Genomic DNA, 27,655 nt, shown 5'->3' with positions numbered 1-27,655 from the left:
TAACTTGTCATGACGGAAATAAAAGTCTGGCTATAAATGTCAGTCTATGGCAACCGTTGCATGTGATCCACAGAGCAGAGAGAAAGATTGACAGGCTGTCAGTAGGTTTATTTTTTTCCCATAAGACTGTCATGTACCATCAACACCCTCTAATACTTTGGTACAGGGCTTTGATTGACGACTTGTCATTATGATGCATCAGCGGGACAACAAATAGTCCATCTCCTCTTTCTAAGGCATGAAATGTGAATGCAAAGCGGAGCCCGGCTTTCCCCGGGCCACAACCAAGGTCCAAAGATTAATGTTGCTGTCTGATGGCTGACAACGTTGAATCATTTTTAAGCATGTTAAAGGGGGAACGCAATATGTCCAAAAACATAGATAATTAGCAAGTTGTTGAAGACCGAGGTCCCTGTAGTGGCATATCTTTAGTAAGATGATTCAACATCCATTATGACACATGTAACATACATATTGCAGTTCTCCTCAAGAAACTGTAAGACCCATTTGCATTTTGCTTATTGTGAAATTTGTTGGAATCACGATGAGTCTTTCCCTGCGCCTCACCTTAGATGACTTCGGCAATCCCTTCTGTCTGCAGCCATTCATGTAAGAGGCAAAGCAGCTTCATAGCGGCTTGATAATAGAAGACAAGTGGATGCTCCATACCTAGTCTCCATCTGCAGGCTACCCACTGACATTCAGCCCAATTATTTACACTTGCCTGGATGCCACTACAGCCAACAGGAGAGATTGTCCTTTAAAAAGTAAAAACAAGCAAGAGGAAAGTTATGTCACTTTCTTCCTCAGGGTATCTTCATGTTTTCCTTCAGATATGCAGCAGTGCCTGCAAGCGCCGTATGTAATGTGGATTGTTCTTGGGAGAAATCGTCTTTGTTGGGATACTGTGCCATCTTCTTCTTTTTTCTTTTTTTTCTTTTTTAAGTGGTTACATCAGGTTGTTGAGCCCACAAGCAATGCAAACATCTAAAACTTTCAAGATGTTAAGAAATGCACAGAAGTCTCAGCTCCATCCACGATTTATTTTTTTTTTTTCTGAAACACACGTATGGTTGAAAAGAAAACACCTCAGTTCCCCTGTCTCTCTAGAGTTTGTGGACTTTTGTGACTATACCGTCGGTTCTCATGCACGCTTAGTCAGGGAGTCACTGACATCTTCAAAATTAGATATCACTAAATCATCAAGACCTTCAAAGTAGGAAAGCCATTTTAGCTGAAGTGACTGTGAGTCTACTAACTTTATGTTTTTATGTTGAGCAGCTCTCAAAGGAGGTATGTTTGTCTTTAGCAGTTAAATGCTTCTATATATTCCCCAGATAACTCCCTTCCTGCTGTTTGATGCTGGGAATCACACATTGTGTTTATCAGAGCTGAATAAGCAGTGAGACTAAATCAAAACAGACCAATTGTGTATATTTTATTCATACTAATTAATGCAGTTTTAACAACCTTGAATATTGTCTGCTCCCTGTAGTAATGTTGGATTCTGTAATGGATTGGTGAGGAGCGAGAGAAACACAGCATAATTTATACAAAGAAACTTGATATTTCTGTTTATGGAAACTGATAATGAGTTCATCCACTGTCATTGCTCTCAATAAGGGCATGATCTTGATGTCAGCTGTGTTACCTGCCGTCACTGAACCATCTCATGTCGTTGTGACTTGTTATCATCGTGGTTCTTATTGTTGTTGACGCCACTATTTGATTGTCCTTCTGTTGCAGGGTAACCCCCCAGGATGGAGATACGTCCCCATCAGGTGCTCCCGGGTGTTCAGACGGGCCTATAGGTGCTACCGGTGGCGCCGGCGCTATGGCAATGGCTGCCACCTCCACCCTCTCCTTACCCATGAGCCAGGGCAAACCCTCCCTGCGTCGCATCAAAGGCCGCATTCACCGCAGCAAGAGCCTGGACAGCATCGATCTGCTGGACTCCAATGTAAGCCTCGACTAACACAGCACGACATAAAGGACTGTGTGCGCTGCAAATTCTTATCATTTTAAATGATGAAAAGTCTTTAGATATTTTGGTTTTTACCAAACACTCAAATGATGCAATGATATTTGGTTTGACAAAATAGTTAGAAAATTATTCAAATATGTGAAACCAAAAGTTTGAAAAAAAATCTACCTAAAAATGACAACTATTTTTTTTTTTCTCATTACTTTGCTTTATTGATATAGAAATAGAAAGACTTCCAAAGACAGTAATTCATCAGGGGTACATTTAGTATATATACATACAATACATATAATAACATCTCTGCAAGCAACATTTTCATATTTCTTTCAATTATGCATTTGTGTGAAAGTCAATATTATTATACCAATCTGCATTCTCGTATCGACTATAAACTGTGATTGCATTTATTAAATTACGGTTGCAACATGTCCTGCATGTCCAAATTATGTTTCTCAACCCTAATGGTTTCATCAGATTTAACATTTACCCAAGCAACAGTACTAACACATGCACATGCACACAAACACACGAACACACACGTAAAAATATTGGTTATGCAATATTTCTTTGGTTTTCAGATGAGCAGACTTTAACACATTCAATACGCCTCTCTCTCTCTCTCTCTCTCTCTCTCTCTCTCTCTCTCTCTCTATGACTGGTTTATTCTCATGAAAAGTATTAATCTGATAAATGATTGGGTAAGCTGCTTGGACCTAAAAACCCTTCCTAACTCTGGGATTGTCCATTGAGCTGAGAACTGCCTTGGCCCACTCGCTCCACTAGTCAACTCATATGTACTGTGTGTGTGTGTGTGTGTGTGTGTGTGTGTGTGTGTGTGTGTGTGTGTGTGTGTGTGTGTGTGTGTGTGTGCGTGTGTGTGTGTGTGTGTGTGTGTGTCTCCGCGCGCTCATGCACGTGTGTGCTCGCCTAAGTGCGTTTGTTTGCGCATGCGTATGCGTTTGAGTAATGTGAGCAGTTTGGTATTTGGAAAAGCAACCAACGGTTTTATGATGTAAAAGCATGCCAACCTGCTACTAATGCATGCTTGGTAAGGCTGGTTTTTTTTTTGTTTTTTTTGTGACATGGAACCACAGTGGACTCACAAATAAATCTCTTTCTCTCACTCTCTCTCTCTCTCTCCCTCCTGCTCAGAATGAGTGAACATGTGTCTGTCTCTCACTTTCTTTATGTCTTCACCCTCTGTAGATGTCTCCTTTAATAATTGTTCACAGTGCGATGTTTCCTCATCCACCCCCGCCTTTCCTCCTCATGTTGACAGTCCACATTGTGTACGTGTGTGTGTTTAAGGGTGTGGGTCCCATGTGGGTGTTCAGTGTATTAGACGGGCTTAATTGAGACAGGCCTGGTGGTGCCCCCCCCCCCCCCCCCCCCCCCCCCCCCCCCCACACACACACACACACACACACACGAGCCAGCCTGCCGGGGCCTCGTTCAGATTACATTTGGGGGAGGCAACATTCGCAGTTCGTACAAATGAATCTATTATTGATGTGAAGGAGGGTGGATGGTGGACGGAGGAAGTTGTGAGGGTGGAGGTGACAGCCCAGGTTTTGAGATGACAAAGCACAGCCTCGCTAACCTGAATGATGAGGCAAGCACACATGCACACACACACACGCATGCACATGCACACACCAGCGTGTGTGATTGACTGCCAGCATGAAGTTTCCTGTCAGTTTCTAATTTTATGACAGGGGAGAAAATATCTCATAGATTTTTAAAACAACCTTGAGTGCTCTGCTGATTAATACTTGGCAGTGAGCCGTCTGACCTAAATCGGATCAGTTTTTTTTTTTTTTTTTTTTTCTCCAACCTTGCAGACATTGGTTGAACTAAGAGCAGAGGTGGGTTGTACTGGAGCGGTAGAGACAGATGGTGAATGAAACTTAGATGTGACTTTTCTGTTATGTCATCGGCAAAAACTAAATCTCGTAGCAGTCTTGGCACCACACAGCGTGTCGAGTGGCAAATGCATTGTTCAGCTGTTTCAGGGGACAAAAATAGAGCAGTGAGATTTAGAGAGGGAAATCTCTACTTGTCATCGTTTTACACCAAAATTGAAACTGTATCTTTCAGCATGGCCACCGAGTTGACGAGCAACTTCAACTTTGGTTGCGGGTCTCTGGTGTTAGCAGGATGAGCTAACGCTGGATGAGCTGCTGCCAGCAGCTCTTACCTCCTCCAATAGCAGGAGAAAAGAAGAAAGGGGGATCTCTCCAAAGGCTTTTGATAAGGTGGGGGGGGACTCGAAGGTGTCAAATCCTGGGGGTCCCAACCAGTCGGTGACTGGCTGAGTGCATGGGGGCAGTAAATGTCTGCAGGACCCCCTGCAGTGAGATGCTCAGGCACATTCCTGAGTCAGACTCCACGTCATGACCTTGAAGGTTGTCTTTTCTTAGAAATGAGCCAACCTTGTGAGATCCCAACACATCTTATATGAATAAAGATGTCAAGACACAGGTGAACAGAGAATGACCCACTCTGCAGTCAAGTAATTACACTTATTAGTATTGTAACTGAGTAAGTCGCGTGATTTTTTTGGGGGGAGGTATGTCAGATGGGACTAGAATTTCAACTATCGCAGAAGCAAGCTTGAACAGTCTACTTGAGGTCACACAGGAAGTGGGGTGAACTATCTGTGTAGTTGTCGTTAGAGTTGTTCCGAGCTGATGATGAGTGAAGGCAGGATGGACTCGTCAGGTCGCCTGTCCGTCACGGGGTGAACACACACACAGAAAGACAGTCAAACTCACACCAACAAGCGATTTCAAGTCTCCAATTACCCTCGAAAGCATGTTTTTTTTAAATGTATTATTTTTGCTTATTTTACAGTATATTTAAATTACTGTGTTTTTAGACCCGTTTGCGGTAATATTCTGTAGAAGAGAAAATCATTCTTATCAACTAACTGTCCAGAATCACAGTAAATCAATATGGATTTCACAGCCAATTATGTCCAGACTAAAAGTCAAAGCTTGGCAGCGCAGCACACTTTGTATAAAAAACGCTTTTTGTCTCAATGATACGTTGTCTTTTTGGTCTTGTTATATTGTTTTACCATATATTGTTTTGAAAGGGGAAAATGAGGGAAAGCAAAATAGATACAAGCTAACTAAAAAAATAAAAGATTAGATGAATCATGATGCTGACTGTACAAAATGTTAATTTGATATTTGTGCCAAACATTCCACCCTTTTTTATTTCTAATGATAATATTAATAACCTACTCAGTCAGTCGGACAGTGGAAGTGGCACTACTACTGCTACATTTACTATGAAACCAACGGTTTATAGCATCCATTCAGTGGAGCTGACACCATACAAAACTGGTGTTCATAATTAATGAATGTGCACTGTATTTGTGCATTTGTCACTAATGATAAGCCCCTAAGTCCATTAACCACACAGCAGTCAGAAGAACAACAGCAGCCATTAAGGGCTGGGAGTTCAACAGCGGGCACCATCTCCAACATTCACCTCCAACAACAAGAGCCTTGTTTGTTATAGAGTTGATAAAAAAACAACAACCCTGCAAGCGATGCAGTTTCGAAACAAATTCAACCCTTTATAGGGTAAGTGAGAATCGTTGATACCTTCTGCAAGCCTTCCTGTCCAGCTAAATTCACTGTGTGCTACTTTTCAAACATACACCTCAGTAGTATATTTTAAAGTAGTAGGACTTAATAGTGTGTCGGCAAGTTTTTATAGGAATCCAGTGACACATCCATTCATTGCAAGATTTGTTTTTTGAGCTGAAAAATTGTGTAATATGAGTGATTTTAGCCTGTTTCAAACTTTCCGAGAGATTTCTTTATAGACGAATGACATGTAATGATGGTGGCGTAATTCTCAAACGTGAACAGTTTCAAATGAGGGCCCCATAAAGGGTTCAGTCTAGGGTACAGTAATTGTTTGGTCTTATGTAAAAGGTAAGATTGTTTTTTTTTTTTTGTTGGCTGTCATTTTTTTTCTGGTACGAGCCTCGTGTTTCCTGATCTGTCAGCAGAAGCTGTTACGTACAGTGATGAGACGACTGCAGGAACTATTTCAGGCCTCACTGAAGGAAATCTGGAGTTGAACAAAAAGTCAGCCTGGAAGAGACGTTTCACAGATTTTTCTTTAAAGTCGATCCATCAGCAGGAATAGTGTTCAAACGCAGCCTCAAGAGAACCGGAGAAATGAAGTAAAACTCCCTTTTCTCTCTGCCCAGCATTTCTCTATTGCAGCCAAAACATTAGATCCTAACAGTGAATGTCAGAGCTTATAAAACATATTCGGCCAGGTTCAGAGTTCACATCTGACTCTTGAGTATAGATTCTCAATTACATTTCTCTATTCCCATCAAATATAAAGGAACGGAGACTAAAAAAAGACCTTGGTGTACATTTCTCTGTTCATGTATCAGTCTCATATGCTGAGAGCATGTTACACAAATACAGTCGTTTCCATGCTCTCGCCCGGCTGCGGACCATCACAGGACTTCTATGAGTGTAAGTTTAAGCATGAATAATAGATGGAAGAAATGATCTACTTCATAATGCAGTGTTTTCTTTCTTTCACTCGCAGCTATTTTCGTGTGATGAGAAAAACAACAACTCTGTGAAGGCTATACAGAGGAGAAGCTGTAAAGTCTGTTGTTAAACTGGGCAAACTCGCCTGGGATTTTAGCCATTATTTATTCAATACAGACCAAAAGTGTCTGTATTTGTCTTCTAATGCAAAGCAGCTGCCAATGTCTACTTCACTGTGGAGGAGAGGATTGATTCCTTACTGCACTGCCAGTGATAGATGTGTACAGGCATGTGTGTTGCTGTGAGTGTGACCTGATATGCAGAGTCCTTGAGCTGAAAGTACAATGTGTTTTGGTGAGATCCATTAGGCTGTGCCTCATTGTTGGACTTGGGGTTTGATTCCCTATTGACCCTGCTGCCCTGAGACTCCACCTGGCTACTTAATCTGTCTGCAAAAGACAACAAGAGGATACAGAAATGTTTGAAATGTAAGTTTGGTGAGGAAAAATAAACATTCTCTTCAGCTTCAGCTCTCAGTCGTGTAAGTAGGGCCTTAGAGTTACCACTTGACTTAAAATACTGTATGGAAGCGAACCCAAAAAAATGCACACACACCTGAGAGGAACATGCAAACTCCAGACAGAAAGACAGCCCTGGACTCAAACTGGGGATATTCTTGCTATGAGGCCAGAGTGACTATGACTAAATCACCATACGCTCCTGTACGCCCGTTATGCTCTATAAATATTCTATTAGGAACGCAGGGATTGTATGGATTTATTGATTACATTTGATTTGCAGTAGCCCCCATTATTTAAAAATGCACTTTGTCTCATTGAAGATTAAAATTTATTCTAACAGCATATACACTCATTAAACACTAGCGTGTACAGTATATAAAAAGGCTCTCCTGGATAAGGTAAAGAGAATCCTGGGAGTTTAGAGGTCTGATGATTTGGAGCAGGTCTTTTTTAACTAGACGCTTTAAAAAAGTACAGAGAGGATTGATACGGGTATGCTTTAATTTTGGAAACATTTTTAGGATTTTTTTTTTTTCTGATGTCGAGGTCGGCCCTTTTCAAGGTTCTCATATCAAATCATTATGCAAAGCAAAGGCTTATCATTTGCATCACAACTCCTGACGTGTCACAGTCCGAGCTGTAAATGCTAATAATCATTCTGACTGAAAAATAAGTTACCTTTGATTTCAAGGCAACAAAGTCATCACTTGGCTTGCTTTTTCTCCGCCCCAAATCCTCCCATTCAACGGAGCCCCTGAGTGGCCATAGAGAAAGTAAAGTAATAACACGTGGGAGTGAGATAATAAGTCGTTACCTCAAGTTAATAATTTTGAAAATATGCCCCAAGCTCATTCATTTATAGTAAAGAGCGGGATACATGATTCGACGGGGCAGATTTTGGAGCTGCTGAGATTTACATCCTCTCTTTTTGTACCAAGATGGGTTTTTTACGTGTCTCTGATTCTCATGGTTTATGTCTCCACCACAGCAAATAAGACAGAGATGGAGGTGACATTGGAGAAAAAAATCTAAACGCGTGGGAACAAGTTGATAAGTCGTTACGTCAAATTAATAACCTGAGGGAACAAGTTACTATCTTGTGGCCACAAATTAAATGATCTCGTTCTCTCGCGTTATTAACTTGAGGTAACGACTTATTATCTCGTTCCCACGAGTTATTTTTCTTTCTCCATGGGCACTCAGGGGTTCCATAGCATACACCCAACCACCAAAGAGCCAAAAATAATGCACATGATAAACACACCTGCCTAGTACTATGCTGCGTAATCATCAATAAAGCTAACTTTATTAGAAAGAAAGAAAGAAAGAAAGAAAGAAAGAAAGAAAGAAAGAAAGAAAGAAAGAAAGAAAGAAAGAAAGAAAGAACTACTTTAATGGATTCTTCAATAGAGATTACAGGATAAAAAATAGTCTGTAGATACAATACTTCCATTAAATCACATGAATGTGTCCTCGCAGTTTTCCCTCCTGGTTGCCTGATTTTGCCATTTTGCTGTGAACCTGATACTTTCGCAAACCGACAAACCATTGTTCCTGTGAAGTTGAACTCTTACAACACTGTACTATGCAATGTTTTGTATAATAGGCGATCAAACGGTGTTACCTACTTGTAAGGGTGGTAATAATTAAATTCAATATTAAGTGTGTTTTTACCGTGTGAGTGGCTTGATTCCAGACACATCATTTCTGTTTGGAGTTTGCATTTTTCTTTCTGCTTGTTTACAGTCTTCCTCTCTCAATGCAATAATATGGTGGTGGTGAACGTGTAGCTTTATGGCTTTATGTCTGCGATGACTGTGTGCTCGCCCAGTGATAAACTGGCAATCGGTTTCCAGGGGGTAGCAGGGCTTTCGCCCAATGTCAGCCGGGATTGACTCGAGCCTCCTGTAACCTTAAGAAGGTCAAAAGCGGGAGATGGATGCAAGCGCTCAGATTTCTTGTGGCAGAATGCGCAGTGTGATGCTGCGCCTTGTATATATAAATTAGATCTAAATTAGCCACAGGTTTTCTAAAATCTTTTCATTTCAACAGAGTTTCAGAGAATCACCTGATTCGTATTCAAAGTTCAAACCTTTTGATTGTCGAGCTGAAACACTGTCGGTTATTGAATATAGATCATCATGTGTTGAAGCAGACTCATTTTTCGGCTGGGCTGGTGTCCACAGACCAGAGGTTGCAAACACTCAAAACTGCGACTGACAGAGAGAGAGTGGAAAAGAGGGATTACAGAACAGAGTGATGAGTGTGAGGGAGGAGTGGAGGTTATGACACGGGTGGCCAACATGAGGGATGAGAGAATGGTTTGACAGCAGGGTGCAGGATGTTTCGATTAGATGAATATATTTTCAATGGATAGACAGGAGGCTCCGCGAACACCTTATAACTCACTCCGCTTGTCCCTTGTTCTCAAGGCACAACTACACGAAATTACATTCCACATTCGAGTCGTTCATCTTCCCCGAGCCGCAACAGGCCCCTGAAAATATTCTTGCAACCAGTGTATGTGTGTGTGTGTGTGTGTGTGTGTGTGCGTGGTCGCCTTTTGCTGGTCTTTATGGAACAAATTGTCGAAACCACAGTTGCATTACTGGTTTTGCAAAGTGCTCATAGACACACATGGTCAGACTGACTGTCTGCATGCACAACCTGCGCATATATGATGGAATAAGGAGAGAACTGGACAGAAAGTCAGTGTGACCACGGTTTTGCTCTTTCTTCACCTGCCTCTAGGGGCAGTATTGATACTGTTATTGTTGGCAGAGGGACTATAAATCCAAAGGCAGTCGAATATTGTTATAAATGACTGCTTTGGTATTGACATAATAATCATTTTAATGGCAGTGCTGTACACAACATTAACGTAAGAAGAAGATACATAATTGTACCAAGGGAGGTTATTTATCTGCATGTCTATGAAATTGAAAAGAAGTCATCAATATTTTCCTTGCCTGTTGAACTACAATAAAGAGCAACATTTGAAAGATTGATATCTTTACTCACCACAAGGACAGGGGTGGTTTATTATGAAGTATAATATTATGGTCTCACTTCACCGTGTTACAGGTTGGCTGCAAAACAAATTGTGTCACAACAAAAAGCCAAGACCATCCATCCATCCTCTATCCAGCTTCATTCTGTTCAGGGTCGCGGGGCACTGGAGCCGATCCCAGCTGACTATGGTAAATAGCGGGTACACCCTGGACAGGTCTCCATTCTATCACAGGATACAACCAAACAGGTAGACAGTCACACTCACATTCACACAAAGAGGCAATTTTAGGTTCACCAATTAATCTCAAATGCATCTTTTTGGACTGTGGGAATAAACCTTAGTACCCCACTGTAATACAGACCCCTCAGCACTGTTCATGCCATTACTATTATTGCACTTCGGGAGATGTAAAGTACAGTATGGATGTAATTTTCTGAACGTTTAACTGAATATCTCTCTGTTCCACTAAATATGATTTTAAAATGACACAGCCACTTTCATCTGAGTACTGTATTGACTGACTGTGCTCATTATTAAGCCGCTGTGCACTCATTATGGCATCATTAAGAAGAGTCTTAATTCACATTTCTCTACCCTTAGCTATTCTGCTGTTCAATTAGTGTTTCTACTTTTGATACTGAACAAAACTCTTGCTGGCATGGCAGTTTGTATTATCTTAGTGCTGCTTTCACTCGAATGAGAGAGCTTGCCGGACATCTGGGATATTAAGTGAATCCTCTTGTTAACTGCATTCACCATTAACCAGCAGCAGATCTATAGGCCGCAGCTCTCCGGTCCCCTACGGCTTTCATTTTGATCGCAGTGATTCATTAGCTTTTTAAAGACATGAAGCCCTCCGCATAGTGACACGCTCCCTGCCCCTCATGTTCGCTCATCCTATGGCACTATGCATCTGTAATGTCAGGCAGCAAGGGCAGGCAGGATCAATGTTGGTTCTATAGATAGATGAAGCGATGATCTATGACATCCACAGCAGCAGCATGAAAGTGAGATGGGCCTTATTTAACTACAGGGTCATATGGAACCATTCACATTAAATTAAATGAATCAATCACTCTCGGTTCGCAGGGTGTGTATGTATGTGCATGCAGTCAGTGTGCGATCTTTGAAAGAAGTGGCCAAAAGGGAAGCCTGCCCACATACATCCCAGGAAGTGTGTCTTCATATTAGTATGACCGGCAGTCCGCTGTCCTCTGTGTGATATTGATTGGCCGCATTAGGGAGTCTGTGGGTCAGCGTTTCTTAAATAGGGACAGAAGAAGATGGAGGAGGACAGAAAGGAGGAGTTACCGGACGGTGCAGATGGTTAGGAGGAGAGGAAGACGAGAGGAGTACAGTAACAAGATGAGAAGGAGATGAGGAGATTGACACGTTGGCTTTGTTTTGCTCATGTGACCTCGTTCTCACCAGCTCCGCCCCTTCGCTGCCTTACAGTATTGATTAGATGAGCTACAGCTGGTTAAAGATGACCTATTGTTCCCACTGTCGCACTCTTTGTTTACAGCATATTAATACAAATGTTTGCTCACAACCGCGTGAAAGTAGCGGTCAATAGCGAATGAATAATAGTAAGCACCAGGTTGGCCCTGCAGTGTTTACTTAATTGAGCAGAGGAATTCATGTATCGATCACGTCACACGAGCGGAGCGGAGGGCGGGCGCGGCGGCACGTGCTGCATCCCGTTTTACTTTTGTTTCAGCACACTCCTCAAGGTGCCAGCTAAGCTTTCATTTTGTCACAGCAACATGTAATTCTCTAATTAGATATTTAACGGCCTTGATGACTGACAGCGTTTCCTCGGTGACCTTCAGTCGCTCGGCTTCTTTGATGTAATTTTAGCTTTGCTTTCACATCCTTCCCTGTTCGGGTCCCAGTGCTATTCAAGCTCCATTTCTGGTCTCCGAGTTGAAATGTTTTGCTCTGAATAATTCATCACACTTAAAAGCAATTACAACACCTTGTAGTCTCGAGTTGAATCTCACTAAATAGCACTGCAATTCCACTTATTCTGGAGCAGGTTTGTATTTTGATTTGTGTGCTGTGACAGGATCCCTGCGCTGTGTCAGCTGCGAGCATGCGGTCGATGACTCCTGCATGAGACGAGTTGGATTATGAAAAGAGATGATTGGGTTAATTTATGACTCAAACCTTCATCTTACCACGTGGCTGCAGCAGCGGCGGACTCGCCAAATGAGACGGGATGGATCCTCAGCTGCTCAGAGTTTAGGGCCCTTCCTCTGTTTCCATGGCAACACAATTACTTACCCCCCCACCCCGGTGGTGGGAGGTTATGGTGATAATGCACACAGGTTAACATAATGTGAATACGCAGGGTTTTTTTTATGCTGAGAGAAGTGAAAAACTACTAATAGCATGCAGTCCTCTCATATTTATACATATTTGTGTGAATCAGATGGTTTGAAGAAGACGGAAACGTGCACGTCTACTGATGCTTCTTTCAACAAATAACTTGTTTTTTGCCACAAAAAGGACTATTTGATAAGGAAAAGATATTACTATAAGAATCCTTACATTTTTATGTTCACCTTATCTCGACCTCAAGCTGATTATTGGGTTTTGTGGTGACAGGATATTTTAGGTCAGCACATCTATCATATCGGCAAAGAGAGAGAATGCAAGGTTTGCAGAAAAATTATCTGTAATCTGTAGATATTCATTTAATTCAATTTTAATTTTAAAGCATTAAGGTGTCAAACAGCTTTATTAGCTATTTTTGATGCCACAATTCATATGTTGGGTAAAATAATAGAATCAAAGCATCACAATGTCAATGCAAAGATAATCAATCCAATCCTCCATCTTTTTATGTGCTATATCCAACTTATGGGATTGTGGGGCACTGGACCTGAACCCATGCACGTGAGAACACGCAAACACCACCTAAAGATCCCCAACACAGATTAGAACCTTGCAGTCCCTTTGCAGGCAGTGATGGAGAGTCAATATACAATCGGTTCAGAGGTAAACATTATGGTGAGGCCATAGCGTCCAGCCCTTTCACTCTTAGAAAAGACGTGGAACATAAACATGGAGTACATTCCCTTAAGCGGGCGTTTTGTTTTTATTTCCTCTCTTAAGTGAAGTTGAAAATAATGACACAATGTGTGAGACTTTATTTCCAAGTGTTTGATCATGAGGGAAAACATTTTATTCGAATTTTGTGAAGGTGTGATATCACTTTGGGCTGCCTATGGGTCATTTTATGTGTTTAGTATCTCCACTAATAAGATGCTGTAGTCGTCACTACCTAATATCAATCAAATTTTGATTATCATACAGTTGCAAAATGTTACATTTTCAGCATGCTGCGAAGCAGATTTCCAGCTGTCTTTACTCTATTTTACCTAAAAATCTAATACAATTTGCAGATTACTTGGCTGGGGCTTAGGTGAATAGAGGAACACCAGTTATATCCAGGTTGCAGTCTTGGGTCATCGAGGTTAAAACTTAAGAGGTAAAGCACAATGAAACTTCTGAAGGTCAGTGCAGGCTATTTCCACAAAGGCTGTTTAATTTGGTCATTCTTGGGTTTCCCGATGGACAGAAAAGGAAAGTATTTATTCTGCCAATGATAGCTCTGAATTAAAATCACTCACAAACAGAAATCAATAAAAAGTTTTTCTGTGGATGAAAGGAGGAGGAAGAGAGCATAAATTGTCTGGTCAGTATGACCGAACACAATGAAAGCAAATGCATATAAATATCACTGTTTCCCATCTTGTGGCACAGATTTCTCTGTTGAAATAAGCTGTCTTTAGTGGGCTATAAATCATGAAATCATTTTTTTTTTCCCCCTAAAGAATATGACTATTTCTCTGTCGTACTTATCTGATGACTTTGTCGTATCAGTAAAAGTACAGATCATAGTGTCTCCTCTGTCCCGCTCACTTTTTATTGCATGTATATATTTTGTCCTTTCAACAATGTCAGTCCCCCCAGTGCCACATTTACACAGAAAGATCTCTGTGTCTCTAACCTTTTCCACCATGCAGGCACCTCCAGGGGCTCTCATTTCACGTTTGACTTTTATTTTCCCTCTCAACTAAATTGACCACCAGAAACGTGAAACTTTGTCAAGTGAGACGCCCCTGGAGGGGAGGCCTGGTGCCAGCCTGTGCTCTGGCGTTGTGGTGACTCTCTGCAGAGAGGCGTAAGCTGAGACAATACAATTTCTCAAAAGGAAAACACAAAAGGAAATAAACGGATTAATCAGAGCCGACGGTCGCAGGGGGGACGTGGGCGTGTGTCTTTCTGCCTGTCACGGCACGCGTGTGTCCGCTTCCGTCTTCGCATGTGTGCGCGCCTCAGGAGGACCGCTTGCTCGGGGACAACGGGGCTCTCAGGATGGATTCGTCAGTAGCCAGGGGCTGTGCTGCGCACCATTAGGATCAAGGTTGCTATTTCAGGATGCTACCTGCTGAGGGATGTACTCTGCTCACAGTTTTGATAGCCCCTCCGCCCAAGTCCATTAAACAAGGCTGAGGTGGTTTGTGTTGCTGCTGAGTAACTGGCACCAGGCCGAGATCCACAAACTGACCATTTGACTTACTTTAGCTCAGATAATTGAATTTCTGAAAGACCACATCGTTGTTTTTATGTTAGTTTTTATAGTGTTTAATTCATACTCAACTCGATCATCAACCTCAGATCAGATTATTGCACTGGAGGGTATCTGATACTTTTCTGTCTTCATCTGAGATGTCCGTCCTCAGTCCTGACCTTTCACACAGTTACATAACTTCAGTTTAGGAAGCAGCGATACAGAGAGCGAAGCCACAATTTCCTCTGCTGCTGTGTATTGACTGTTGGATTAACAACTTTTACCTCAATATTTGAAATATTATGTATGTGTCTCCGGCTACCGTCTTATAATTGGATTAATTTTATTTTATTGCTTCAGAATAGTTAGAGTGACTGCAAAATATAACTTCAACTTTCAATATTTGGCACTTATTCAATATTACTGCGTGTTTTTCAACCACGGCATATAAATGAGTATTTTCAATTTACTATACTTAGGTAGATGGTTGTAGTATCTGTATCAGAGAATGGAATTTTTCTGATGGCATTTTACTTCTTCTCACAACATTTAAACACAACTATGTGTACTTTCAACTTCTTACATTATTAAAACTGCCTGCTTAGTTTCAGCCTGTATAAAGGATCATCCAGAGTCACAGTGGAAGGATCAAGGAAGTGTGTGTGCATATGTGCGTACATGTATACAGTGTATATCTCCCTTTCAACCGGAAAGAAAATCTGAATAAATTAAAAAGATTAAAAATTATTTTTTTTTTGTTTGTTTTTTTTTTTTAACTTGAGTCCATTCAGGGCTGCTCCCGTTTTTTCTTGAGTAAAATGTGTTAATAAATGTGTGATCTTTTGTGAACTGGCCATCGATACTGCAGAAGTACTTGGAGTGACCTTGATGATTAGTATTTGTGCACAAAACGCCGTTTCTCTGTTCTTTGGTAGTTTTTGATTTCTTACTTAGATCATTAATGGTCAAGGAGTTATTGTTCTCAGAATTAGGATGATCAAATTATGTCAGCAGTGACAGGATAGTTCTGTCAAAGAATATTGACAATTGTTTTTCTAAATGTCTGTGACCACTACTTGCTGGACATTAAAGAGTGAAAGAGTGAAGAAGGCGGTTTCATGTTGGGATAAATTACTTAGTCTTTCATTTTGTTTGAGTTGCAAAAGATCCCTTTTTAACAATAATAAATGTTATTAGTCAGTGTAGACAACATTTCTCATGATCCATTGCAACGTCACGATGTCCTCAAGTTTTTTAGATGAGTGGATTTTAAAACAGAACGGTATGTGTATACAGTATTTCCTATTTTTGGGGGCATAAATTTGCTTGCATGTTCAACTTCAATCTAGCGATGAAAATTAAAATGAAATATCAAAACTTGAAACTTTTCTTCATCAGAGGATGAGGTAAAGTTTCATAAAACAAACAGTGACTGAGGTGGTTGTGTTATAATAATTACAGTTAGTCAGACTAAAGTCATTGTAAATGTCCTCTGTTGTGATGAAAACACAAGTGTGTGTGTGGGAGAGGGCCTTTGGGAGTGTGTGTGTGAGTGATGTGTGTGTGCCTTTGAGGAAAATGAATCAGCAGTCTTTTCTGATTGACTTCCCCAGCAGAGACTCAGACTGACCTCTCTGGCCTTTGGGGTTAAAGATCACATCTAACTGAGAATTTTCAGATTTATGTGTTCAAGCAGGCTTACAGTGGTTTGAGTTATTGCTTTAATTTATTAGGTTGTTTTTTTTTTCCTTTTTATAATTTATTTTAATGCAAAACATGGACTGTATGAAATATGGCAAGTCCCCCTACATAACAGAATATGCATTTCTAAAAAGACTTTGATGCAGTAAACTGCAACATGAATGAGTTACTGTGCTCCTGTGCAGTACACCTGTGTGGCCACTGGTGGTGTTTTTGCTACACTCTAAAAAAAATAAAAAGATGCTCTCTCTCTCAACCTGAGTGAGAAAAGAAAACAGGCAGTGAGAGTTGTAATCCTGCAGAGGGCAGAGTTTCACCACTAAACCATCTCAACCCTGCAAGTCAGGGAATCACTGACCTCCTCATTGGTCTCCATTTTCTGACTAGGAGAAGGCGATAAATCCATTGGAGGAAATACTTTGCTTGTCATCAAGCTGTCTTTTTAAACTCTTGCATATTTCGCATGTGTTTCAGGCTCTCGCCAAACAGCTTCAGGCTGTCAAATAAAAGAAGAAAAGCTGTTATTTTGAGACGCCTTTATTTTTAATTCCTGCATTATCTTAATTCAACAAACATGTGTGTGTGTGTGTGTGTGTGTGTGTGTGTGTGTGTGTGTGTGTGTGTGTGTGTGTGTGTGTGTGTGTGTGTGTGTGTGTGTGTGTGTGTGTGCGCGTGCGCGTACGTGTGTGTGTGTGTGTGTGTGTGTGTGTGTGTGTGTGTGTGTGTGTGCCACTTATAGTGAAGACGGTGACAGTTCTTCCACAGATGCCTGCACTGTTGTGGCTCTCTCTGTGACTTCATGGGCAAAGCAGATGCCAGAAAATTTAATTAACTGAAATCGACATTCCAGAAAGGCCCACTGGGGATCTGACTGCCAAGCAGAGTGGCAGATCTGTGGAGCATCAGAGAATTAAAACAAGGGAGAGACAGTCAGAGAGTGATGGGCAGAGATTCATGTGCACATTTGTGCCATTAGCACATATTTGCTAGTGATTTTGACATCGTGTGTGATTCGCTGGCCGCTGGCGAATAATGACGACCTCTTTCAAGCATTGAAACAAACAACAGTTGGTTTTGTTAAATCTGAACGCTCCCAAATGTCAGCGTGACCTCTTGAAATGAAGGGATTTCATTACGGAGGTGGCAGCGACGCACTACAATTAAAATATCGGTATGTAGTCTTTCTGCTTCGAGTTTGCAGGTTCTCCCTGTTTGTGTATGCACTTTCTCCAGGTTTCCTAACATAGTCCAAAAACATGCGTTTGAAGTGAACTGGAGACTCGGAATACCCCGTAGGTGTTAATGTGTGTGTGTGTGCGTGTGTGTGTCTGTGTGTCTGTCTCGCTGTGTTTGCCCTGTGATGGACTGATGACACGTCCAGGTTATATCCTGCCTTCACTCATCTGATCGACTCCAGTGCCTTTCCACCTGAAATTGGATGGTGGACGAATCTATGAAAATGAATACAACAGAATACAGTTCTGCATTTTGTTTGTTGATCACTCTCTTGTCACTTGTAACTTGCTGAACCATTCAAAGCAAAAAAACTAACATGTTCATATACCTCCAAACTAAAGTTAAGGGGGTCCTTTGCATTAAAAGTGTGATTATGCACCAGGGAAGTGCTGTAATTGATATTTTCATGTGTGAGCATATTAATAAAAATTAAAAAAAAAAAATTGTTAAAAAGGCAAATTTCAGACAAAGGAGCTGGAAAACCCCAGCAAAGGTAGAAAAGAGCGAATAGGGTGCTTTTGATGACTTAGAGATCAGTGGGAATGTATTGCATTAACCCAGGACATTTTGGGGAGTGAAGCATTCAGCTTTTTCTCAAGTCTTCACTCCTCTTTCAGTTTGTACTGTCCAGTCAGTGCTCGGATGTTTTGTTCTTGTTCCCGTTGTTGAAACTGAGAGGGGAGATGTGAACTCCCCAGGAAGTATGCTCATATTTGTGAGGTGGTGTCGAATCTTAGCTGGAGATATTTCATTAAAAAAGAGAGAGGGCGGGCGGAGGGCAGCAAAGTGAGCAGCAAGGGATGACTGATCCATCAGGTGATAGGGATTTTATCATCTGCGGGTCAGCGCCTTTCCTTCAAGCTGTTCTGTTGCCTCCTTTGAACGTTGAAGTACGCCTGATCCCATCTACATTATACTAGAAGATTCTCTGGGCTGCAATGAATAAAGATGGTATTTCATGCTTCTTCTTCTTTTTTTTCTTTTTTTTTCTAAGTCTCCAAACAGCTATCTCCAGAGTAATGCCACAGTAGCACTGTTCAAGGAAAGACCTAACACAGCATATAAATCTGGCCTGTTGTCAGAGGAAGCTCCCTCAGAGCCTCAGTGACGTTGCCAATAGATTAACTGTCCTCATATCCCTCCATCCCCTTGTTATTTCTCCGACTTGTTTTCTTTTAATATTGCTGGCTGGCCTCCTTAGTCCTGCACGGTGCTTGCAGACTGACCGGCAGACAAGGAGCCGGGCAGGTGGCGATGGAGTCGCAGCAGGCAGACTGGACAAGGAGGGAGACGTGGTGTCCGTGAGCAAGAAGAGGTCAAAGTGCTGCGAAGCAAGTACAGTGACAGAGAACGTCACAGCTCTGTGGCGTTGTCGCCCCGGATCCCGTCGTCTCTGTACAAAGGACAGCTTTCTCATCAGACGGATCGGCAGACACACATCCTTACATGTGTGAACACACACCTTCAGTGGTTGGAGGTGGAAACAGCTACTGATTGACTTCATACTACAGTGAAAAAACGACGCTTTTGCGCTGCTTGGATATTTTTTTATTCTGTGATTGTCCCAGGTTGTTGATTGATAGGCTGCATGACTTCTCCTGTTACAAATCCAGCACACAATCTTTTGGCTTGTTGCTCATTTGAGTCTTGGGCGAGGCAGATGGATGGATTGGTGACACCCCCGCTGCCCCACCAAGCTCCACCTCTCCGTAACTGCAACTCAGTCATCATCGCTGCTGATGGTTTGTCCCTAATGGTGACCCATAAATAAAGCAGCAACTCAATGGAGTAAATTGATTTCCAGAAGCATTGAGGAGCGGTGAAGATTTATACCCAAAGTTGGACTCAGCTGCAGTGCCGTATATCACTCTTTCCGATACATGTTGCCCTTCATCTTTTTTTTCCGGCCCTTCACTCTGCCTCTGTAGAACAGAGTGTTCCCTCTTTTCGTTCCTCTTTTTTTAGATTCTACCATTTGCCAAAAGTCTTTTTTTTCCCCCCACTCTTTGATCCTTTCTTAGTTTATCCTCTCATTTTTTTCACCCATATGCTGGGCTCACCTGGCCTTCAGCAGATTTGTTTTTCTCCCAGTTTTATGACTGTCTGTTTCTCTTTCTCTCGCTCCCTCGAACACACCTTTTAGTTGTTCATGTGAAATTGACCAGGCTCTGAACAGACCGGGTTGCGATTTTCTGGAATTTGCTCATTTTGTCAACTTTCTACTTGAGTGGTTTGGGCTGCTGATCAGAGAAGAGCTACAACAAAGCCTTGAGGTCAAACATTTTTGTACGTCAATTGCAAACACAATGATTTCAATTGTCAGAAAGCTGAAGATTGGGAGACCGATCGGAAAATACGTTGTTATGAAAAAATTGCTCACTCAAAATGCTCTTGTCTTGCAGCAGGGATTCTGACCTTCACATGTTCATGTGAGCGACATCCTTTGCTGTAGTCCACCCCTCTAATTCACATGCATATTTAATCCAACTACACAGCTACATATGGATTGACTTGCTCCAGATTTGCACATGCAGATGTTCTGTGTGTGTGTGTGTGTGTGTGTGTGTGTGTGTGTGTGTGTGTGTGTGTGTGTGTGTGTGTGTGTGTGTGTGTGTGTGTGTGTGTGTGTGTGTGTGTGTGTGTGTGTGTGTGTGTGTGTGTGTGTGTGATGACGATGATGCACATGTGCTGGTCCGTCCTGCTGTGGGCATCCCGGTGCAAGAAGCACCGGGAGCCATAACCGACCTGAGTTTATTAATGTTGTTCATTTCCTCTCGTCTGTTCGCCTCTAGCTGCCTGGCTGCACGGCTCTTCGGCCTAACATTCCACACACTCAGCTGGAATTAAGGGAGAGGCCTGCAGTGAGGCAGAGAACGAGCTCAGGAATGTCTCTGTTATCACAGAGGGAGAGGATGGAGGGAGGAAGGGAACAGGAGGTCAGACCAGAGGGCCCCACCGTTGTTAGGTTGACTTCAGTCAGGACTGCTGGAGTTGTGAGGGTTTCCATTATCAAGAGCTTTGATCACAGCCGTGCCCTTATAGGCTCAAATTACCACAGAGGTGCATGCCTGTGGTCCAACCAGAACGCATAGGAATCTAATTTTAGAGTCGCTGCTTTTTAAATCAATATCTCCACTTGTATCAGTGGCAGTGTCATGTAGATTATCTCACGGCTTTCACAGATGTCACACCAGGTTGGCTCTGCTCTCAGTCCACTCTGTGTGCTGCTGAGGATCGCTCTGCTTTCACTCATACGGGCACTGAGTTGCATTCTGCACGTGCATGTGGAGGGACACATACATGGGCGAAAGCATCCCTCAGGGTGAACCGTAGCCGGAGTCAGACCGCGTGCAGGCCTATCCACGTATGTGTGGTAAGTGAATGTGAGGAACAGTTTGACTCGCACAGAGCGAATGCCAAGTTTTGAAAGGTTATAGTTAAGTAGAGCAATGTTATTTTCTCGTATTTGTCAGACCTGTCACTCAGTGGTGTTTCGTGCTCTGTTCCCGTCATGTTGGTGATGTTAAAATGTTCGCTCTTCTGGGGGAAGATGACAGGAGATATTTATTTTAAAGGTATAACTTTTGGGCATCGTGAAAAAGGGTATTTTGCAATTTGTTCATCACTCTTTGAACAAGAAGAACTGTCAGTTGTTTGTACATCTGTAGTTTGAATTTGCAGCACGACTTGAACTCAGTACGTTGATGTTGACTGGATTTAATTCTGTTACTTTGCATCATCTGACAGTCACTGTGTATCTGTATGTGAAGTGAATAAGGTTGTCCGTATTGACGCTAATGAATTCAAAAATTCCAAACCAACCACAATGTAAAACCAACGTTTTTTTCGGAGGCTCCTAACAAAACAAGATATAGACAGATACTCTGAAGTTTGATATCTAATACATTTCACAAGCAAAGATTCTAAGGTAGTTTATGAATATCATTTTGGAATATCATTTCTTACCACTGACCATGGGAAGCTGCAGTGTTTTGTTGAATCTGAGGCTGGTTTGCAATATTGACTGTTTTTGTTTCCTCTGTTTTTGCTGAGGATTTTGTGAGTTTGCACTGCGAAGAAGTTTAGAGTTCGTCGTTGTATCATTTCCCTATCTACATGTGAACCTAAGACTATATATAAAACATGATCCGTGTTGAAAGTGACGTTTTAATGTGGGGCTTTTTTTTCCTATTGTTATTCAGCTTTCCTTCTCTTTATGCCAGAACGATGCACAACTTAGTCTGAGGATAATATATAGGGGGCAGATTTTCTCACAGGCAGTCCAGTCCCGTAAAGCCTCTCTTTACTGCTTTCAGATCAGTGTTTCCGTGTGAACTTTCAGTGAAAGGATTTCTGTGTGAAATCCATTTAATCTTGTCCGCGCTTAATGTCGTGCAGCCTATATATAAATACAAAGGGGATTATTCTCATTCTTTTCCTATACTACATGGTGCAGATTTGAATCAAGGCTTACCATACAAGATGTCAAGTGTTTTTAGACACTGAATTATTTAGTGAACAAATATACACTATTCTTATATATATATCTGTCTGTCTCTCTCTCTCTTTCTATATATATATATGTGTGTGTGTGTGTGTGTGTGTGTGTGTGTGTGTGTGTGTGTGTGTGTGTGTGTGTGTGTGTGTGTGTGTGTGTGTGTGTGTGTGTGTGTGTGTGTGTGTGTGTGTGTGTTTATATATATATATATATAGAGAGAGAGAGAGAGAGAGAGAGAGAGAGAGAGAGAGATATGAATGAATGAATGGAAGCAAAGGTTAACTGTTGTGATTCAGATCCTTTCTGGTCTAAAACGCTGCTGTCCTGTAGAGTCCTCATGTGTCATACAGTGTGACCTTCCCGCGGGACTGCTGCCCCTGCACATTACGCACTGACTAACAGCATGACAACAGGCCTAATCACAGCCTTGTAGCTGTGCTCTGCATAATGTTCCCTCTGATACGCTTGCCGTAATTAAAGATATGCGTGTTCCATTAGTTACACACAGCAGCAATGAGGCCATTCAGAGGAAATCACAGGAAAGAAAAGCAACCGAACTGAAATTGAGAAGCCAATTAAAAGCCAGAGGGCTTCTTGCTGCATGTTTTGTTTTCTACCTAAATTGTTTTTAACCATTTTGACAATAATTTGATGTAGTTCTCAAATGTCAAGTGTCCATTATCTTTTTTACTTGTAGTTACTGTTTGTTGAAGCAGCTCAGTTTATCTCTATGTAAATTCTCTGCGCTCGTATAAAATTATAAAGCATGTAAAACCTAAAAGAAGAGCTCTATTAGTTTGACTACTTCCTATAAATAGTGTTTGGCCAATAGTTGTTAGTAATAGACATGTAGTTTCAAAGTGTTTTTTTTTTTTTTTTTGCTCAGTGTTCCCTGGTGTTGCTGCACAAGTGCTGCTTCCATATGTTGTTTACTGTTCGTGTCACATGGTTAGGACAGTGGCAACTGAGGGGGGCCGCAGGTGATACGAGAGCTGTAGGCAAATAGAGGGAAGATAACATCTCTACACAAAACTCAGTTCTTTGCTGGTGGTGCAGCAAAGTCAAACACAATGCGAACACTCACCAATTTTTTTTCTTCCAAACTATTCAACCAATACTGCAAAGTTTTTCTCTATTCGTCTATCATTGTTCCATGGAACCTTTCTCTCCCGTTGTTTATGGACCCTAACATCTGACTTTTATACCCGGTCAAAATGTCCTCATTCACCTCCTCTGTCACCACCAACTTTAAGTTTAAACATACAGTCTTATATATCCCAGTATGGCATGCCCAAAAAATCCGGATGTGCACATTCAGTCTCTCCTCACGTATGAGCTCACAGGAACTGTATATGCTGTAGAATAGGGCACTGTAAATCCCTACCCACCACCCAGCTCATTTCTGACCCAGCTCAGGCCCCACAGTGCTCGCCACGAGAGAGGTGGCTTAGACTGGCTTTTAGGTCTGCTCTCTTTGTGCTGAGTTCATCAGGCTGGTCCTTTGAGCTGGGAGACAGCTCGCTGCCTTGTGGCTCTTTCTTTCTTTTCAGGCAACAAATGTGCTAAAACAGCAGTCCGTAATCACTTGGCATTAAGGGCCGTTGTGTTGGGCATTAGTGGTTAGAATTGACCACTGGGACGTTATAAAAATGAGTCTGACAAGAGAACACCAAAGCTGATGAGTCTGGATCCTGGCACTGGATGGCTAAAGGATTAGTCAGCTAACGCACTGGCTGGGGCTTCTGCAGGGTCGGGTCCCATCGCATCTCATCACCACCAGGCTCGAAGCAGCCCCTGTGGCTGCCGTGTCTCCATCCGCCTCTCTGGCGAGCTCGCTGGCTCTGCTACCCATCCTCCACTTCTTCCTTCCTCCGTTCTACCAAAAGCACAACATCATGTTGCCTTGCAGGGCGGTGCTGTTATTGGCAGAGCACAAAATGTCTTCAGCTCAGGACAGGAAGGGTTAAGTGGCTGTGGAGGAGCCCATTCCACAGCAGGTTGATCCAAAACACATTAAGATCGATATTTATAACCCAAATCCAGCTGAATACACAATGTTTGTGTCTGGCACTGAGGTGATGTGCAACAAGCTGCAAAGTTCACTTCTAAATTGAAAAATCAACTTTATGATATTCTAAAAGAAGATTTTCACCCTTTATGTTCTAAATCTCTTATGTTGTATTTCACTGAGCGCAACAGTCATTCGAAATGAATTTAGCTAATCATCACTGATCCATAAAATCAGATTTGCTGCACGGGAACCTACTGCCACTTTCACTTTTAGAGTTAACTCAGCTGAGTTTTACAGAATTACAGCAGCTTTTCTTTGACAGGCACATCTCAGGCTGTTATGCTCAGCTTCTCCTGGAGCTCAGAGTTTCTCTGGAAGTTCCTGCTGTTTCCACTCCTTCGCTCAGTAAGCGCGGTTTCATACAGTTGGAATGTAGCAGTAACAGGCAGTACCATGGGAAGAGTCACTGACGTGCGGGGGGGGGGGGGGGGGGGGGGGGGGGGGGGTACGCCTTTTATTCAGGCCAGTGCTGCATTCACTGGACTTGAAACAGTCCCTTATTTGTCGCAGCTTTGTGGTACATTGTAGTGTATTTTGGCTCAAGCCTCTTTTCTGTTAGCTCACCTACTGTTCTCTATTTTCTCTGCTGGCATCTTATCAGCTCCCACCCCTTCAATTATACTGTTTTCCTATTTTTCTCTCCTGAACTGGCACGTTTGTTTTAGCTTCCTGCTCTCTACACTTCTGTGTTCTCTTTAACACACTCTCACATATAATCCCTTCACTTTTTCCTTTCATTTATCAGCTTTCTGCTCGGATTGTCACCGGCTTTCATCATTTTGGTATATTGATATCAGAGTCAAACCTCACTGAAGTTCCTCCCACACTTTTGTACTGTGAAGGATTCAGGCTGCAGTTTTTAGACTTTTGTTGTGCTCCGATTAGTCACATTCACATGCACATCTCTGGATACGACTGAAAATAACGAAAGACCTGAAACCTTGAATCAACCATTCAGTTACTTGATTGACCAAAAGGAAATGATTGATGGGGACTTTTTTGACTACCAAATAATAATCGATACATCTGTTTTTATAAATGTAATATTTTTAAATCATATTGATAACATTTTCAAAAATAGCAATCATTTATAGGGAATGTATATTTTTGCCGTACTGGTGTCTAATCTTATCTATAATTCTGAGGTCTAAGATATCATCAAAACTACTTCATGAACATAGAGTTTTATTGTCTTTTTCTATCCATCCATCTTCTATACCGCTTTATTCTGTGGCGGGTTGAGGGGTTGCTGGAGCCAATCCCAGCTCGAGTTACATCCTGGACAGGTCACCAGTCCATCACAGGGCAAACACAGAGAGACAGACGACCACACAGACTCACATTTACACCGAGGGGCAATTTAGGGTCATCAATTAACCTCACATGCATGTTGTTGGACTGTGGGAGGAAACCGAAGTACCTGGAGGAAACCCAAGGCCTCTTTTTCTACCCATGAGAATATAATCTAGACTACAGTCATTCAGCACGAATCTCACACTACACAGTGAAAATGTATCACTCTGTCAAAAAATGTCTGTGTCAGCTAGTTTCTTTGCTACGGGTCTGTATCTGCTCATGTTGTGGCGAATAACAACCACAGAAAGAAAATAAACTGAATCTAAATAGTTCTTTTTTTTAATGTATGTCATTTTGTAATGAGGACAGCTTCTTCTGTATTATCAAGAGGTGAAGGCAGACTTATTGAACCTGAGATTTCTTCAGGCTGAATATAGGATAATTAACCACATTAATACCAGACTGTCAATAAATATGATAACGTGTGTAAGTTGCATGCTTAAACATTGCTGATATTTCATGCACACAGTGCAAACCACAGGGTTGTTGCTGCTGGCCTGTTTGCATAGGCAGACTGTTGTTTTCATGGATCTTAAGCGAAACCAGAAGCAGTCTCATACACAGAAATAGTATTCAAAAGTTTATTTAAAAACATAGTCCACTAGCAAAGGTATCCTGAGGGGGTAATCCAAAAGGTAGGTCCAGAGAAAATAGGAAAAGTCCAAAAACAGAAAGAGATCGAACACGAAGCAAACACAAGGACTCACGAAGAAGAACGTGGCACAAATAATGGCACAAACAAATGAGAGGGAAATGGTTTAGGGAATGAGAAGCACAGAGGGAAGGCAGACAGGAAGGACATGTGTGCAGCGACAGAGACAAGACAGGTGAGTGTCATAGTAAAACAGGAAGGGGCGAAACAGGTAAGACGTGCAGACTTTACACAGATATTTAAGGAGACCTGACAGTTGGAACCCACATGGAGCTGTATCGGATTTCTTTTGTTTTGGTCACCTCGTGAAAAGTTAATGCAAATCATGTTAAACACTTTCAATAAATGGAGCAACATGTTTGGATCCACACACAGCAGGCTGCAACACAAACAGATGAGTGCAACACTTTTCACATGCTTCAAGGCGCCGTACAACCACGAAAACAAACACTGATTCTGGCCTCTCCAGGTATTGAGTTGATACAATGTTGTCCAAACATTTTGTGGCTGATTTGACTTCATTCGAATCCAGGTGAGGGGCAACTAAAATCAATAAATGACAACAACAACCTCATTCGGCACTTTTTCTGCTCTTACAATGTTAGACACTGACTCATTCTGTGAGTTGATTGTATACAGTGTGACAACAGCAACACCTACCTTTCTAAAGTAACAGTTCTCACCTGCATTGTCCAATAGTGCAGTGTTAACAGAACAAGCCAATCACATTTGTCCATTTAGTTTCAGAATGCCAAGCCGCACAAAAACGTGTATCCTGTCAAATGTGTAAATAAGGACACATACCATCTCCCTTGTTCCTGCTGACCTCCGGTGGTTTTACCGTCTCACCTTGCTGACATGATGTGGAGTGCCGCAGAGTGTGAGCGCTCTCTGACGCCACTGCTGGGCGTGGTTACATTTGCAAAGAGCACATGTATTACCACCCTGTCATGTTTGTGTCACAGATAAACACTGTTGTTCAGCTTAACACTGATAAAGTGGATGAAAAGAACAAAATGGACATTTTTCTTCTTGTTTTGGTTTTTTAATTATTGTAATTATTGTTATTATTAGTTGTGATAAGTTCCCTTTAGTAATGAAGTATCAGTCTGAATCTGCCTGAAATGAACAATTTGCCTTTGACTGCACATAGCCTCAGCAACACCAGTGAGTTTCAGCACAACGCTGGCAACTGTGCCTGCCGGACGGCAGCAAACTAAATCTTCCCTCAGACAGAAGTTAATTGTATTTCCACAGCGTGACAGCCTGAAATCTTCAGTTGCCTCCCTATTAGACTTGTAAATCTTTACTCTTCCTTGAAAATCAATTACATGCCACTTACTGTATGTGTCAAATGGCATTTTAGTGCTTGCTGCCTGCTGTCCACACAGCAACTTGAGCTGCAGCTGTTGGACTTGCCGAGACATAATTCTGTCTCTCAATTTACTGTAAGTGGAGCAGCTTTGGGGCGCTCGTGTCTATTGCCTATTTATTAAAGTGAGGATTCAC

The 27,655-nt window shown here is 41.9% G+C and overlaps 1 protein-coding gene across 1 annotated transcript in view; it reads left to right on the top strand.

Annotated features, from left to right (window-relative positions):
• The window catches only part of tjp1a (tight junction protein 1a), a 104,244-nt gene that overhangs the window by 18,846 nt on the left and 57,743 nt on the right, over window positions 1-27,655 (top strand). Inside the window, exon 2 of the mRNA XM_080489771.1 lies at window positions 1,747-1,960. Coding sequence (XP_080345897.1) covers window positions 1,747-1,960 — 214 coding nt within the window. The remainder of the gene's footprint in view (window positions 1-1,746; window positions 1,961-27,655) is intronic.

Source organism: Lipophrys pholis (assembly GCF_963383615.2).
Source record: "Lipophrys pholis genome assembly, chromosome: 2".
NCBI classification, from domain to species: domain Eukaryota; kingdom Metazoa; phylum Chordata; class Actinopteri; order Blenniiformes; family Blenniidae; genus Lipophrys; species Lipophrys pholis.
The sequence above is the reverse complement of the archived record's forward strand: the minus strand, read 5'-3'. Positions and strand labels throughout refer to the sequence as shown.